Here is a 17,927-nt window from a genome sequence, read left to right on the forward strand (position 1 = left end):
GTGTTCAAAATGTTAGGTTGCAGCATGTTTGCCAATGTGGACAGTTTTTCAAATAACTCTTAGAAATTTTTCCGTGGAAAACACCTGGGGTTATGGGAAAACAGGTGAGTAAGCCCCGTCCAGTTTACAGGTGATCCCTCGTTCATCGCGGTTCCAGACCTGGCCGCGATAGGTGAAAATCCGCGAAGTAGGGACACCATATTTACAGTATTTATTTAACAGGTACGTATTCAGTATTCAGACTTTTAAAACCCTCCCTTTACATAGTACTGTATTTTTACTTGGTTTTTTAATAGTTTTACTACAAAAAGTGCATTTTATGATGAAATTGATGAAAAAAAACAGGAATTTCTTGATATTTAGCATAGAAAAATTCCGCGAATCGGTGAAAAATACCGCGCATCGGCGAATTTCCCTTGAATAAGGCTCCAAAGAAAAAATCCGCGAAGTCGTGAATCCGCGATAAACAAACTGCGAAATAGCGAGGGATCACTGTACAGCTCTATAGCTCAGGTAGATTTTATTGTATTAATGTCATTCAGAGTTCTAATGGTGACCCTGGTGAGCCACTGGGGGTTACCACGGTGACCCTAATGAGCCACTAGCAGTAGCTTTAACATTATTTTTTATCTTTTACTTCACCTTTCCTGCACAGTTTACACACCAAACAGACATTTTTGGCTTGGATTCAATACTTCCAGAGCTTTTTGGATCTGTTATGCCTCAGAGAAACTGGAAATGTCCCACTGGCAAATTTCTGAAGCAGCAGTAAGCTTGTAGTCATTTATGTAGATAAAGCCTGATTTCTACCTGGGTCTGATACATTGAGTAAATGTAGATTATTCCGGGTAATCCCACGACGCATGCCTGATCAGAATTTCTCTTCGGTGGAAGAGATGGTCTTCAGGAAAGTGCTGTGTGATTAGCTCCACACGTCACTGTTCAAGCTGAGAGGAGCTCTCCGAGTGCAGCTGGGAAATCAAGGCAGGGAGAAACATCTGTTCAGTTGGCAGGAAGTGGTTGTTCCTGGATTGGCTTGGATTTGTTTGCAGAAGCTTTTCCACCTCGGAGGTCACCGGAGGTTTCACCGGATGGTTTGGTGTTTTAACGCAATTGCTTCACGGTAGAAAGACTTCCTGTGTGTCTGTGAACTAACGTGTTTGTTCCCTCTTTTAAAAACCTTTATGATCGAATCAGTGAGTTAGGCGTAAACACACTGACCACGGCAGAACCGTTGTGTTTGTGCTGAAAGTCTCTGACTTGGCTGTCGGTGACAGATTGGGAACAAAATTCATGAAGGAGTTTCCATGACGTCTCAGAACGCTCTCAAAGATTCTCGATCTCCTTTTGAGGGCAGAGAATCACTCCTGTGTCGGTTTAGAAGAGTCAGATTACTGCTGTTTTAACGCATGAGCTTCTTTGTTTGGGATGGTCTGAACACGCGATCTCATGGTTCACGGACCACCTGGATGAAGAAACGTGATGGGTTGTGCTCTGAATGCCAACAAGGGCGAACCACAGGGTCCAGTTTTGGAACCCCTCTTGTTCATTATGTATATTAATGACATGGAACAAAATATGTCTAATGCTAATGTGTATTTTTACTCTGATGACACGATAATTTACTGTTCTGGAACATCCCCCACTAAAGCTGCTGAATCCTTACAGAAAGCTTTTCATGAAGGGCCAACAAACAGCTGATCCTCAATGCAGAAACGACTAAACTAATGATTACAAACTCTTAAGAAGAGACCTCTCTACCCTCAGTGACCACTCATAGAGGTGGTCCACACATACAAACACCTTGGTGTCTGACTCAGATCGGTAATCTAGCGAGGAAACTCAAACTCAGACTGAGCTTCTTCGGTCTCGTCATGCTGCAACACTTCTGTCTAATCTGGATTATGGAGACCTTTTGTACATGAATTCCTCAGCACAGTGTCTTGGTAAGATTGATGTGGTTATCATGCGTTGCTGAGGTTTATCACTAACTGTAGACCACTGACCCATCATGGTGAATTGTATTCTCCAGTGGGATGGCCTTCTTTGTCCATCATTGGTACACTTTCATCTAAAAGGACATGCTTGGATTACTGGCCACCTAACCCTATCCTGTAACTTCATCTCAATAAACCAAGCTTATCTCCTTGAATCCATTATAGAGCCATCGTCTACATTTAGACACTTCCGCTCACATCATAAATGATGTCAGTGTGCTTTTTCACGAACTCTTATAATTACGGGATTTCACACAAACATTCATCAGAGATCAAGCTAGTGACGGTTTGCTCCGTGGTGCCATTCCACCAATCAGTGCGGGGCTATAACTGTGTCTGCAGAACCAGAAAACTCCTCGCTCTCCACTCGTGTTTATGGTCTCATCTCTGAAACTAACAATGCTAGGTTTATGAAACTCTCACATCACACGGTTGACTAATTGTGCTAAACAAGGATACATGTGTTGTAAATGTTAATCCCAAGGAAGTTGGTGAAGTCACTGCATGAAAATCAAATCTGCCATATTTGAACATGTGCCCTGAACAAATAAAAGAATTTATGAATATTTTTTGGTAAAATCTGTAGATTTTTAGACATAATCTTGATGTTAATGGTAGCAGTTATAATAACAATTGTGATATTGAATATGTTTAGCAGTTTTAAGCCAAGATTTCTCTGGAAAATGGAGGAGGACAGTTATTGCTCCACCCAATCTTGCCATCAGTGATGATGATGAACATCCTGATGTTCCAAAATGTCAGATGGTCACACAATGTGTGGCTGTCAGATAAATCTGGACTCCAGACCGTTATTTTGGAAAGAAATGGGCTCTGTTTAGATGCTGAAAAGTCTGAAAAGTTAAATTGCGGCTCACTGGATGATTTTATCTTCACATTTCTTCATTTTCAGTCACCTGATCATTCTAAATGTCCTCATAATTTTAATGCCGCGGTCAAACGTCTTGCTGCACTTGTGTTTATGACTTCCCATCTCCATCTTCGTCCCTCCACCTCTCCCTTGGCTTCTCTTTTTCCAGCTGTTTTTCCTCTTCAGGTCTTCATTAAAACTTGATGGAAATGAGTGAAGCCAATAATCTTCAGGCTCCATGAACATCCTGTCCTGAAATCAATACTGAGAAGGAAAGAGAGAGAGAGAGAGCATAGGTGGGAGATGCTCGCCCCGGTTTATAAATGATTCATCGGCAGGTCTCTGAGGAGGTGCACGGGGAGGAGTGGTGGCGATGCGGTGTCTGACCCAATTAGCATTCCCTGTTCACCTGTCAGGCTCCAGCCGACTTTCACCGCCACCAAGAGCCTCTTTTTGCGACACTAGACGTGTTATTCCTGCTGTCGTGTACACTAATCATGACACAATGCATCTGAGCCCGTCACGTCTCTAAAGAGAGCCACCTCACCTCCGAGAGGCATCAGTTACATCCAGCTCCCCCTTCAGGAGGGCTGTCTGTCATGAGCCGCAGCCAGAGCTCCTCTGAGACCGGAGAACTCTTTAGTAATATTGTCTCAGCTTTTTGTCAGAGTGTTAGTTTCCACTGGGTATGTAGTCCTTACGTCTGCAGAAAAACAACAGCCTCTTATCATTTCTGTGTTCGCTCCGACTCTCCAGACTTCGGTTTGTTTGAATAGAACACCGAAAGTCTGTGGAGCATCGGTGAGTCTGTTATCAGAAATCTCTCATCAGGGAGGTTTTAGGAAGCCTAAACTAAAGAAGAAGATTAACAGGTAACACTTTACAATGAGGTACACAAAATTGTGCTTTGTTACTAGGGAACGACTTGGGGGTAATGAGTAATGAAGCAGGGAAGAATAGGTAGTTAACCAGTAGCTACTGGTGAAAACGCTCATCAGTCTTTTTTCAGGGTCTAATAGAGCTCCGGACGTCACGTGACTCTCAGAGAGTAGACGCCATGTTGGCAGGCAACAAAGGTAAACAAAATGAACGGGATCGACTTTGATTTTACTTCGTCGGAGTTTACTTCACACTTTAAAACCGAAGAAATCATTTTATATAGTCAGAAATGAAATAGACTAAACATCTCCGACCCTTACCGTGCCCCTGGGATACTTTTTAAAAACGCCAGAAGCTGTCGGAGTGGACTTCTTACCGGACCTGGCCAGGGAACGCCTTGGGATTCCCCCGGAGGAGCTGGCCCAAGTGGCTGGGGAGAAGGAAGTCTGGGCCTCTCGACGCTACTGCCCCCGCGACCCGACTCCAGATAAGCGGATGAAAATGGATGGATGCATGGACGGGCAAATAACATAGATTTACATGTAAGTAGTTTAAATAGAGTGCTGTGCTGTTTGAATGAATAAACTGAACGCCAAGAGAAATCACTAGTCCATGAATAAAATAAATATGTCAGATAGGAGCGGCTCAGGATCTGCCTGAGAACGGTCTCGATGAGACAGATAATAGCAATCCAAAGTGCTTTTTATGTGTGATCTGACAATTGATCAACCATTGCTTAAAAATGAAATACATGACAATTGATCAACCATTGCTTAAAAATGAAATACAGCTTAGCCGGTTAATTGCTGTGATCATAAAACACGTAAACGGCAGCACGCAGAACTCACGAGGCAACATTTTACGTGACGTTTACTTGTTGCTATGAGTAATAAGACAGAAAAAGCCCCGCCATAATACGTTTAGGAAGCCCACTAAGAATCGTAATAAAAGCATTTAAAATAAACACCATACACAGTTGAGGAAACGTTGGTTTAAGTACCTGATATGAAGCGGTCGCTGCATAAGCGAAAACCTTTACTCTTTGGATCCCACAGCTTCATTTTAGCCTGGAGACTAGCGCGTTTTATTACAATGATCCAACGTTTGCGGCGCTCTGGATCTTGGGTAATCCTGTAGATTGCTCATTCCTTATGTCGTCCGCGTCTGTTCTGCATCCTGGGGCACAACAGGAATCTACCATATTTCCCGTTTGATTGAGTTTTCTGACAATGACTAAAAGTCCAGCTGCGGGCTTCTGCCTGCCAATATGGCGCCATTTCGATTTGAACTGTTGCATGCCGGGAGAAGTGACGTCAACTCCCGGAGCTCTATTGGTAGTTAACCAATACTTACTGGTAAACACCCAGCTGTCTTTTTCACGGACTAATAGGTAGTTATCTATGAACGCAATAAGGAATGAATCCTAAATGAATGTGGTGCCTGTGGACTCTCTTTTGTAAACTTCATGAAGGATGCAGATAATTTGCAACATTACAGTCATTTAACATCACTGTTTCATCTTGATTTCACTCGTCTGTCACTTCTTCGTCCATCGTCAGCACCCGTCCGTCTCGAGATGATGGAAAGTGAATCCTCCTCCCAAGTACCTACTGAGGAACTAATACGTACTTACTCAATACGTAACCATTACTTATATGTTGTTACACATCTATACTACTGTACCTTTGTCACTACTTTTCTTCAAATTATTCCCTTAAGTGTTGCTGCAGCTGTAGTTAATTTCCCCACAGTGGGATCAATAAAGTCTATTCTATTCTACTCTACTTCACTCTACTCTGCTATAGTAACTATATAATAATCAGTTTTATCTCATAAAGACCCTAAAACCCTTTCAGCAGCACTGAACCGGAGGATCCAGCTGGCTCTCCATTAAGAAACTGGACAATGTTTGACCCAACTTAAGGTCGTTACTGGTGCTGAGTCCAGCGCTATAACCATCAGATGGCATCTGAGACTGAAGGGCTTAAATAACAAACAGTGTCCTCAAACGCCTCGTCTGCCTGAACACCACAGACCGGGCCGTTTGGACACCAAACATGGGACGCCGAATGGTGGAAGAAAGTTTTGTTCTCTGATGAGATGAAATTTCACCTTGATGGTCCTGATGGTTGCAACGTTACTGGTAAGCAGATCCCACTTGAGATGTTTTCTACGCACCACAACGGAGGGGGTGCCATAATGGTCTGGGGTGCCTTTTTGCCTCAGTGGAACAATGGAGCTTCAGGAGGTGAAGGACCATCAAACGGTCCAGATGTTGCAGAGAGCATCTCTTATAACTCACGGCCGTCATCTGTGTGGTCACCTCTGGGTTCTTCCACAGATCAGCGCTACAGGACACAGCAACTGCAGGACAAGAGGGTTCTTTAAATACTTTAATAACTATTAAGGTTACACTTCTTCTGGCTCTTGGAGAGTACAGACACTTTTTTCTCCTCTCCCTCCCTCCTCCTCCCAAGGCTCTCGGTCCTGTGTGCCTGTGCTCTGCGCTTTCTGGATTTTTTCTGGAAACTGGAAATTATTAAACATGATCTTGTCAGTTGGTCTCAATGTGATTGACAACATTTTTTCAATGGTGAGAACGGGAGAAGCGGCTCCTGGTTGCCCCTCTGGGACAGAGCCAGCTGGGTATATCATGAACTCCTGGAAACAGTGGAACCTGATCTGCCTGTCTCAGCTGTCTGTAGAGGATTCTGAACATGTCTAGATATTTGTCGTTTTGCTGTCGCGATTCCTGCTGTTTGGCCTGAGCGGTTACCTGGCATACCGGAAAATTAACGAGCTTTCGAGGAATTTTGGCTTTATCCCGGAGCTCAGGGATGGAATGCATCATGCTGTGAACTCACAAACTCATATAATAGTCGAGATGAGTCGTAAGCTTGGAACTTTGGCTGAGATTCAGACTCTGGCAGAGAAGGTTGATTCGATCAAGGAGAGAGTTGACGGATCAGCACGGATTGGAATAGATTGATCACGCCATTATTGGACCTGGAGGGGTTGAAGACCAACAGAACTCTTAAGGCAGAGAGGAAATTATCTCTGTACCCAATACAATTCTTATCTGAATCTGGTGCCCTTGAGCCTGTGAGGCTGAAGTGATAACTCCCCCCTCAGAAGAAATGTGGAATGCTGCCGTCGTCATGGAAACCCTTTCTCCCTATCCCAGCCTGGGCGGGACTGTGACCGGTGAAGGCCGTGGAACCGTATCTAGGAGTCAGTGTGCTCTCTAACCCATTACCTCCCTCCCCTGTCAAAACGGAGGTGATGAGCGCTGCGCTTGCGGCTCCACGCCTTGAAGTGAAGAGTGTCCCAACCTACCTCCCCACCTAGTGGACACTTATGTTGTGTATCGTCTGAAGTCTGTGTGCATATCTGTCTGAGGTGTTTTTTTGCATAGCAACGCTACCCTCTCTGTTGAGGGTTACTCTGAAGTGCCTTTTTTTCCTTCCCCCCGACTCTATCCTCATATAAACCCTCTTGATCTATTACGGTAGCGCGACTCGGGTTGCGAACGACCACAGTCACAAATTCTTGTCATGTGTCTATGTATGTATGTCTGATCTCAGAATTGTGTGTACTGAAACGATTGAATTTCCCTCTGGGATTAATAAAGTAATTTTGAATTGATGGAATTAGAACTCCAGGAGAATAACACCGCTCTTTTGGACCCTCCTGCAGGTTGCTCTGATCCAATCGATAACCTTTGGGGATGTATGATGAGGGAAGTTTACAAGAATGAACAGTTCCAGACAGTAGATATTCTTCGTGCAGTCATCTTCACCAATTGGAGAAACGTTCCCACTCAGCTCAGGGAAACGCTCCACCAAATTTTTGAGGTGTTGGAGAACAACGGTGGAGCTACTCATTACGGAGCTCCTGTTTGGTGCTTTGATTTCTGTTTTGGGCGACGGGATTTTTGACAGCGTGGTCTTAAACTTTTGATCAGTTTCAGTTTAAGCGTTGTTTTAAATCATTGTTCCTCAGACAATGTTTTGTCTCACTCCCCTTCCTTCTTGTTGCCTGTTGAAGCTCTACTTGGAACCTTATTACGATCAACCACGCTAAATATGATTTTTGACCATTTTTCAAGTGGTCTTAAACTTTCGATTGGGACTGCATGTGCAAAGATCTAACTTTCTGAGAGTTTTTCATCCTTTGCACAGATTTACCTGAGTCCAGCTTTACGAGCGGGATGAGTGAGAGCACACAAACAACGATTAGAGAGGTCTTTAACCGTCTCACGTTGCTCTGAAGTCGCCGCTCACGTATTATCACTCAGTGAGCAGGAATTCACCGCCGTGCGTCGAGATGAAAGAGATGATTTCAAATAAAGACGGGAATGAGCAACAGATGGCAAAAAAAAGAAGCTGCCAGAACTTTTCACAGCTGCTCCCCTCGTCTCAACTTTCTCCATCACCAGTGTTCAGAGAGGAGGTGGAGGCTGGAAAACACGGCACGCAGAAATAATCCAAATAAAAAAGATTGTGTCAGTCACACGTGTTTGTGCTTCAACCCGTCACCTCTCAGCTGTGGCGTGAAGTGACAGTGGATTTTGTTTTTCCTGACACACGTCAGACGGTCTAATGATTTATTTATCAACTGCTTGTCTGTCCTCCATCAGAAACGCCGTCTTCTCTCTCAGGTGTCATCAGAGGCTGAATCCTTATGAACATACCTGGATTCAAAGTTTGACTTCCTGCTAATGTGAGCCAAACCTTTTACTCTCGGCTGATGATTTTTCTTTTGACTTCATCAGATGAGGCTGATCTAACTACTTCTTCTTTGACATTTAGAATGAGTAATGGACACCTTTGAAACAGCTGATGATGCGTCTAATTTAAAAAATAAACGTTTTTAAGGTGTCGCGTTTGTGAAACTTGTTTTTGGCTCAATCTGAGAAGTAAAAACACTTCAACCCCAGAGGCTATTAAAGTGCTTCCTGTCCTCAGGAGAGACTCAGGTTGGGCAAACAAAGCATCCAAAGTGTCAACGACGGGAAGTCCTGGGAATTAGAAAATTCATAAACTGGGAATTTAATAAGTGAAATTAATATACTTTTGCTGTTTTAAACCAATTCATTCAAAAAGACTAAATAATGTTCAGATTGAACAGAGGAGAGAGAAAAATAACTCCAAATGCAAAAACATCCTTTATAAACTCATTCTTCTGTTTCCTTGATCTGAGAATGAAGGAATCAGATCGAACGTTCGACAAAATCGGAGATTAAAGCCATTTAAGAAGAAGTCAGAATGCTTTTCCATCAGGCCTGTCACATCCCGACTGAATCCATCCGTCTGTTTGGAGGTGAAAGTAAACATATCACGGATCTGCTTTTTCTCCTCGAGTGTCCTCACTGACAGCTGACACGGCGCTGCTTGAGCTGCTTGTCACACGATAGACTTGTTGTTGTTTCTGGTGTTAGGATAGTTTTCCTGAATGATTATTTGAGGGTCTGCAGTCCTGTTTTATATTAGCTTCCAGTCACAGTTTGAGAAGGGTCTAGTTTACCAATTTTTCTGCCATGCTCTCTGGTCTCATCAGATCCAAAAGCGCTGAGTCATTTGTAGCTCAGCTGGACCTAGTAGAGATAATCTAGGGAGGTTTGAGCAGCTCTTGATCAGTTTTCACTACATCTTGGTGTAAAACACAAATAACTGGACGGAGAAACGGTTAGATCTTCCATAAGCTTGCACTGTAAAAAAAAAAAGACAGCCTCAAAAAGTTGTTTCAATTTATTTTTCCTATTTCACCTAAGTCTCCCTGTTAAGTTTTAATTGTTAAACTCAATTTTGTGTGTTTTGATATTGAAAACTTAAAAATGCTTGTAATTTCAACAATTGATTATATTTTCCTCATTCTCGTGCATTCAGTCGACTTAAAACTGCAATTTGTAAATAAAAAAATGACCTTGCCCACTGTGAAAGCTACAGTGGGTGAGGTGCATTGTGGGTACACTGTAATAAATTGTAGGCCAGAATAACTTAAAAACTAAAGTTCAACAGCTGCCTTAAAATTTTGAGTCACGTCAACTTAAATGAACACTTTCTTTCAACTCTATATGTCAAGTTGTACAAATATCATAAATAATAACTACGCTTTGTTTGAATAGTATATTGTGAGTCAAAACAACAAATCTTATTCGATTACAAAGTGGAAAAATCATTTTGTCTTGTTTAACATACACACAATTCTACATTATGTTAACTTATGAATTTGAGTTAGACATGTATGGTTGTCCATTCAAATTAAAAGTTTTTGTTAACTGAACAAATGGATTAATTGTTTGAACTTGTGTTATCAAAACGGCAGCTGCCATGCCAATACAGGCAAACGGTGAAGCAGGAAGCTAACAACAACACTGAAAAATGCTGGCTAACTCACACCTCAAACAACACAGGGAGCTGAGTCCTGAGCATTTAGCGAGAAATACAACTTTATTTAGTGCAGTGGAGTGAAACGGCACAACGTTCTTATTCCTACGACCGCCCTCTTCCACTTCAGTGCCAACATGACAACAACAAATAACTCCACCTTTGGAACACTAAACAAAGCAAAACCTTAGAACAACACAACCGCCCACAATAAATGTGCATAAACACCTCAAATTAGAACAAAATAACTAAGAACATGACTACCCACAATGCACCTCACCCACTGCAGCTTTCACAGTGGGCGGGGTCATTTTTTAATCTAAGTTGCATTTTTAAGTCGACTGAACGCACGAGAATGAGGAAAATATGATCATTTGTTGAAATAACAAGCAGTTTTAAGTTTTCAATATCAAAACACACAAAATTGAGTTTAACAATTAAAACTTAACAGGGAGACTTAGGTGAAATAGGAAAAATAAATAGAAACAACTTTTTGAGACTGTCGTGTTCTTAGTTATTGTGTCGTTCAACAATGGTGGAATGAACAAGGACTAATAATAATAATAATATATATTTTTTAAAAGCACCTTTCTTGACACGCAAGGACAATTTACAACCATGGAAAAAAATAAAACAAGATCACATATTATAAAAATATATAATATCTTGAAACCCCCCCATCACCTACCTGCTTGTCCCTAACTAGAGTTCTTCCCCCTTGGGGGTTTATTGTGATTTAATAGTTGTTTGGGACAAGAGCATCTGCGCCCCCCCCCCCATCTGAGACATCATCTAATTCATCTAAAATGCAGCATGAAGATGAATTTGTGTTTTTCTTTTGCAGTGTTGAGCCCGAGTCCCATCACTGCAGCCTCACCCAGAAGGTGTCACACCATCTACAAGGGCTTCGCCCAGTGTCTGATGGCCCTGGGCGACAGCCTGGCGGAAACTGCTCACAAAGACGAGGACACGCACGAGATACACTCGATCTGCAGGTCGGTCACACACACAAACGGCAGCAAATGACACAACACAACCAAACCCAGAGTCTGCTGACTTTTAGGATTCACACGCTGCAGAGCGCTTCGTTTAGTATTAATGAGTGTCCGGTTACTTTGGCTGGGTGGGCTCAGAAAACCGAGACAGGGCCTCTCTGGGGACAGAAATCCACATTATCCGAGCTGGAAATGAGGTGCAAAGAAAAGTTTAGATAAGCAATTTTACAATTCCACAAAGCGGGTGTGCAATCTGATATCGATACGGCCGATGGCTGCGTTACAACACCACAAATCAAGCCCTGGCTCTCAGAGGCTCCTGGGTGGTTATCCCTCATATAAAAAAAGCTCTGCGTGAATATTTATCTGCAGAGGTGTTAACAGAGATGGCCGACTGTAACGACTTTAAGAGGCGCTGAGATGACCCGAGTGTGATCACTCTGAGGCTGTAAAGACACAACATTTACTGCACGCCTTAAATCCTCAACGTTATTACCAAATGAAACCAGAACAAATTGGCAGGAAGCTCATTTCACAATAAATCCGACACATTACACTTCCTCTGATTCAAGTCCTTTAACAAGCAACAGAAGGAGGTAAAGTTTTATCCATGACAGTCTGAAATATCCGGATTTAAACAAAAGCTTCAACTTCAATAAACAACAGAAGGTCATGAACCAGAACACACCAACAGGCCGGGTTTGTGTGTTCAGTGCTGCACTTGTAAGAATCTGAAGTCGTGTTACGGATTGTCTTCCATTTTCCAAGATCCTTTAGAGGCGTCAAGGACTTCCGACTCGGAGCTGATTTACCTTGAACAAATGCAATTCACTGACAGAATCAGGAAAAAATAAGTTTTAATTAAACTTTATCATACTGAAGGTTTATGCTGCAGCAGAAGCTTTAATGTGGTTTTGCTTTTAATGTGTTTGTGAAGAAAAATCCCTTCCAGGTGTGGCTACAGGTGATCACAGACTTTAGGAATTATCATGAACACGTTTCGTCAAACAACCATGTTTTTATGATTTCAAAAACTTTTTGCCATTATTTCCTTTCTGGAATATTTTTGACTCCAATATATGTTTATACACTGCCCTGCTAAAACCAGTCTCCACCTGGATTTACCTAAGCAGACAGGTAGGAGCCTCCTATTGGATAATTTCTGCTGGACGATTATCTTTCAGCTGCAACAAGTTATTGAACACAACTGGTGCAATGAGCTGCTTCTCATGTTCTAAACAACCAAGTGGAAAGACACACCTGGTGGTGGTGGAAAAGATGTTAGTCTGTGTGAGAAGGGTCAGATCTTTGGTATCAAGCAGAGAAAACACCTAAGGAGATGCAGAAACGACTATGTAATGAATTAATTTACAGGTTATTTAATGACCCATAAGACATGAGATTCCATAATGAATATGGAATCAACCTTATATGTCCTTGGGTACTTTTTAACAAGGAGATTGGAACTTTTTATTGCAGGGATTATGTAACACTTCGTATTGACTGAGAGACAACAGAAGAGAAAGTTAGGTTGTAAAAGTTTAAAGATTTATTACTAAACAAATTAAAACTAGACTAACTTTAACACTAAATGTATGGTGTAACTAAGGTGAATGAGACGGAGAGCGGTGTAGTGTGGAATGCTGTTCAGAACCAGCAAATCCGAAGAAACGATTAGTTCTGGTGGGCATGAAGGTGATGTCTTGAGCTAAGCTTTCATTAGGAGATTCATAAACACATTCGACGCCATGTTGTCGCTCCACACATACCCTTCAGGATAAGACCTCCGTACAGATCCAGAATGCCAGGTCCTCAAACCCCCCTTTCGGTACCGGAGCCGGTGAAACAGCGTCAGCAGTACGACAAACTAGTCTTTGGATTGTCTCCAGGTAAAAAGCGACAGTTGGTTGACAGCGTCAGATGGACCCAGAAGGTCAGTGAGTTCAGCTTTTATTCTGAAAGGAACCGTTGCAGCAGGTGGAACAACAGATTTTATCCAGCTTGTCGTTGGTTCTTTCGGCTGAAGAGGAAAGTCACGGATTGGCCACTCCGACAACTTCTCTAGAACGCTTTGAACTGGCGTTAAAGATGGCGTGGGCATAGTTTTATACTTCGGATGTTTTGGTTTATGGTCGAATGAAAAGATGACAGATTTACCAAGCACCACCAAAACCACGCCTCCGTCAGATCTGGCAGATTCTGATTGGATCAGTGAAAGCAATGTGTCATGTCTTTTAACGCTACGTGAGATCAGTCCTAGTGGAAACATTAAAAGTCATATTACTTATTATATTCTATAGGATTATAATAACGTAATTAATATTTTGATTTCACAGATTGGTCACATCTTATTATTGACTAACACTTTGGTTGATTAGCTTTATTAAAAATAGAGTTCTTTGATTTATTAAAAGGAGAGAGTCCTTTTCTTCATTGTTCTCTTGAGCTGGAAAGGAAGCAGTTTAGAGCAAATGCATGAGACCTTGAGGCCATAACTCATGCAGACTAGTTCTGTGTCAGAGGAGAGGGGAAACAGTCATTTCATTCCGTCACAACTACTGGGTTCAGAACTGTCCAACGCTTTATTAAAAACTGGTCTGAGTCCAGATAGACCCTGTTCCAGAGTGATGGTGCATCAGGGTAAGAAGAGAAGCAGATGAAGTGATGCACCCATCATGTCTAGTGCCTATTGTACAAGCCTGTGGGGGCTGTGCTATGATCTGGGCTTGCTGCAGGTGGTCAGGTCTAGGTTCAGCAACAGGAAGTGCTCCAAGGATGAGGTCAGCTGACTACCTGAATATCCTTAATGACCAGGTTGTTCCATCTTCCCTGATGGCACGGCCACATTCCAAGATGCCAGGATTCATCAGGCTCAGATAGTGAAAGAGTGGTTCAGGGAGCATGAGACACCATTTTCACACCACAGAGTCCAGACCTTAACCCCAGTGAGAATCTCTGGGATGTGTTGGAGAAGCCTTTGTGCAGCGGTCAGACGCTACCATCATCAATGCTAGTGTTCCAGCGGCTCCCGGAAACGTAACTCAGACACTGCTTTGTTTGAGACAGGGTCCAGTAGTGGCGCTGAACAATAACTGACTGAGATTCTTTTGGTTCTTGGTTAATTAATTTTAATACTTGAACTTCTGTGTTGTATCATTGTAACGTCCAGAAAGGGTCCATTTTCACCTACATATTGACCTACACAGTGACCGGTCATATACTGATATAATCCAATTTTCTGAGTGGATTTTAAATTCTATCTGCTACAAGCCAGAAGATTCTGCAGTGCCTTGGCACACAAGATAATATTCTGTCAACAAACTGTTCTCCCAAGGTCTTCAAGCTTTCCTCTTATCTCAGACTGCTGGATTCCACTCTGAATAAAAAGTGAACTTTTTCAACTTAAAATTAAATAATCATATGGTTGAACGAACAATAATGGTTGAATAATAATAATGGTTTGGTTAATCTGTGCCTAAATTAATAAGGCTGAAATGAATGTGTCCTTGCAATATCCATTTGTCTAATAATCAGCGTACGTGACTTGACAAGCTCACACACTCATGCACATGACCATATGACAAGGTCAAGGTAATCTCATGACACACAGCAAGTTTCTTATCCACAAAATCAAATCTGAAGGAGGAGTGTTTCTGACGTTAAAACCTCCTTAGCATGGCACAAAGTGAAATGCCAGAAAATCATAACATAGGAATTAATAAAACTCAGATGACTTACCGAGTTGTTCAGTTCAGTTGAGCCAAGTTGAGTTTTTGAGCAGAACTTCGGAGTGGCCAATCCGAAGGAAACCTCTTTGAACCGTCAAAGCTTTTGACAAGCTGTCAAAACCTTGTTTGCACGCTGCAAAGCTGACACAGTACTCTTTAAGAGTCCGTCTGAGACGCAAAACTAGTCCACCTGTTTGTTGTGACCTGGAGACGACACTGGACTGACCTGGTCGCATTGCGGGTAATCTACGAGTTTCAGTGCCTTGGGGTCACCCGACCCCCCCAACATCTCGGATCCAAAAGGGAGTCACCATTTGGGGTACATAGACACAGCAAAATTGCGTCTGATGTTGTTTTATTAATAATCAACTCTCTAGTTTAGAGCAGACCAAATTCTTTCACACCCAGAACTAAGTTTCTTTTAGATACAAAGGTTCTGATCACACATCACATTCCATCCACACATATTAATCCATCACACATCATTTCATAACTTGTCAAGTATCATAATTAGTCTAGAAAATAAAGTTTATTTTAATTATACACTTGACTCTGAATGAATACGAACTGTGTTTATGGTCACTGAATAAGCAAAGAATCCAATTTTCTTCTGGTTAACCATTCAAAGATCAATCAAGTTGATATTCTATTTATATAGAATCATCATCTTATTGATTATAATCCCCCCCCCCCCCCCCAAAAAAATACACCACGTAACGACCGTTACATCATTCACGTTGTCAACATCCTGGATTCACTTGATTCTCAGCGATCTGTTATGCGGTCAACAAATAGTGCGGCGCCCCATTTCTCTGGCACTCGCTTCTTATGTTTATTATGTTTATGTATTTAGCAGACGCTTTTGTCCAAAGCAACTTACAAGTGATAATCGGCATGTTGCCCTTGAGGCTAACAACAACAATAACAACAACAACTTGACATCAATCATGGAGAGGAGGGAACAAGGAGTGGACAGTAGAGAGGGGGGACGGGTCCAGGGAGGGTGCTAGTTTAGAAGATGCTCTCTGAAGAGCAGGGTCTTCAGGAGTTTCTTGAAAGTCGAAAAGGAAGCCCCTGTTCTGGTAGTGCTTGGAAGGTCATTCCATATTTGTGGAACGATGCATGAGAAGAGTCTGGATTGTCCTGAGCGTGGTGTAGGCACTGCTAGCCGACGATCCTGTGATGACCGGAGTGGCCGGGCCGAGACGTAAGCCTTTGCAAGAGGATTCAGGTGGATGGGAGCCGTACCATCTCGGACTTTGTATGCTAGTGTTAGCAATCTGAACTTGATGCGTGCTGCTAGCGGTAGCCAGTGGAGCTCAATGAACAGAGGGGTGACGTGTGCTCTTTTTGGCTGATTGAAGACCAGACACGCCGCTGCGTTCTGGACCATTTGAAGAGGTCTCACAGTACAGCCTGGAAGACCAGTTAGAAGGGCATTGCAGTAATCGAGGCGGGAGATGACAGTAGATTGCACCAGGAGCTGGGTGGCATGTTGTGTTAGGTATGGTCTGTTCTTTCGTATGTTATACAGCGCAAAGCGGCATGAACGAGCAACAGAGGCAACATGATCTTTAAAGGTCAGGTGTTCATCAATCACAACACCCAGATTTCAAACTGCCTTTAAAGGAGCCAGAGATAGGAAGTCATTTTGGATTGAGATATTGTGCTGTATGGATGGTTTTGCTGGGATGACAAGTAGTTCAGTTTTAGAGAGGTTGAGTTGGAGATGGTGGGATTTCATCCATTTTGATATGTCAGAGAGACAGTTTGATATTCATGCAGAGACAGTGTGGTCGTCCGGTGGAAATGACAGATAGAGCTGGGTGTCGTCTGCATAGCAGTGGTAGGAGAAGCCATGCGATCGAATGATCTCACCCAGTGAGGTGGTGTATATGGCAAAGAGAAGAGTTCCTAGTACAGAGCCCTGGGGGACTCCTGTGGCAAGATGGTGCACGGTAGAGGATTGTTCAAGCCAAGATACACTGAATGATCGTCCTGTGAGGTACGATTCAAATCAGGCGTGTGCTTTCTCTGTGATGTCCATGCTAGAGAGTGTGGACAAAAGGAAGCCATGGTTGACAGTGTCAAATGCAGCCGATAAGTCGAGCAGGATAAGCACTGAGGATTTGGCAGTCGCTCTAGCTTCTTTTAAGGATTCCATCACTGCTAACAGAGCAGTTTCAGGAGAGTGGCCCTTTTTGAACCCAGATTGGTAAGGGTCAAGCAGACAGTTTTGTGAGAGGTATTCTGTGATCTGCTTGAAAGCCACCCTTTCAAGCAGATCACACAGGTGAACTGATGAGGACTTTAAAGGATTTCCGCTCCCACTTGATTGACCCACATATCAAGATTGCATCAAAACAAACAACATTTTGAACATTAACAAATACAATCAAACTCTATTTACTATAAGGCTCATGCAGCTAGATCTTGGTGAGACATTGATGCAACACTGGATGGAGATAAATCTGGTGAAGCTTATCGAAACAACGCCGCAGCGAGTGTGTGTCGTAATCAAAGCTAAAGGAGGCCCAACCAGATATTAGTGTGTGACTTTTTGTTGGCTGTATTTGAATCAGTCGGTGACAAAATAATTCAAGTTACCATTAAAGGTCTTTTTGTAAAACAATGAAAACCTTAATTTATTTTAATTTCAAATGAATAAAACACAAAATGAACTTTTCTCTCCCCTGGTTGTAAACTGATGAAAACATGGATTTTTCACCTCTTCCCTCTTTTCCTTTTCCTACAATTTTACTTTTCTACATCCTGCAGCCATCCATCATCACCCCCACCCCACCTCCACCCCCACGGCTCTATTTATACACACCTTTTGTCATCTATCATCCAGAGAGGTCCTCTGGTCCACGAGGATGGAGAAATGAATGTGGGAACTATCTTAAAATGGAATTACAGATCAGAAAGTTCAGTTTCTGTCACATTTCCCAAACTAAAACAATCGGAGTGAATTCCCATAGTCGTCCCAGCTGGCAAGGCTGAAGCAGCAGCTCCAGCCTGATGAAGCTGCTGCTCTGCAGGGCCGACAGGTTAAGTCGTAACTTAATGAA

At 42.6% G+C, this 17,927-nt stretch overlaps 1 protein-coding gene across 1 annotated transcript in view; it reads left to right on the top strand.

Annotated features, from left to right (window-relative positions):
* nrn1la (neuritin 1-like a) overlaps positions 1-17,927 on the top strand; it is a 116,799-nt gene that overhangs the window by 70,358 nt on the left and 28,514 nt on the right. Inside the window, exon 4 of the mRNA XM_054733384.2 lies at positions 10,978-11,128. Within this exon, the coding sequence (XP_054589359.2) occupies positions 10,978-11,128 (151 nt within the window). The remainder of the gene's footprint in view (positions 1-10,977; positions 11,129-17,927) is intronic.

This window comes from Nothobranchius furzeri, chromosome 4, assembly GCF_043380555.1.
Source record: "Nothobranchius furzeri strain GRZ-AD chromosome 4, NfurGRZ-RIMD1, whole genome shotgun sequence".
Taxonomy (NCBI): Eukaryota; Metazoa; Chordata; class Actinopteri; order Cyprinodontiformes; family Nothobranchiidae; genus Nothobranchius; species Nothobranchius furzeri.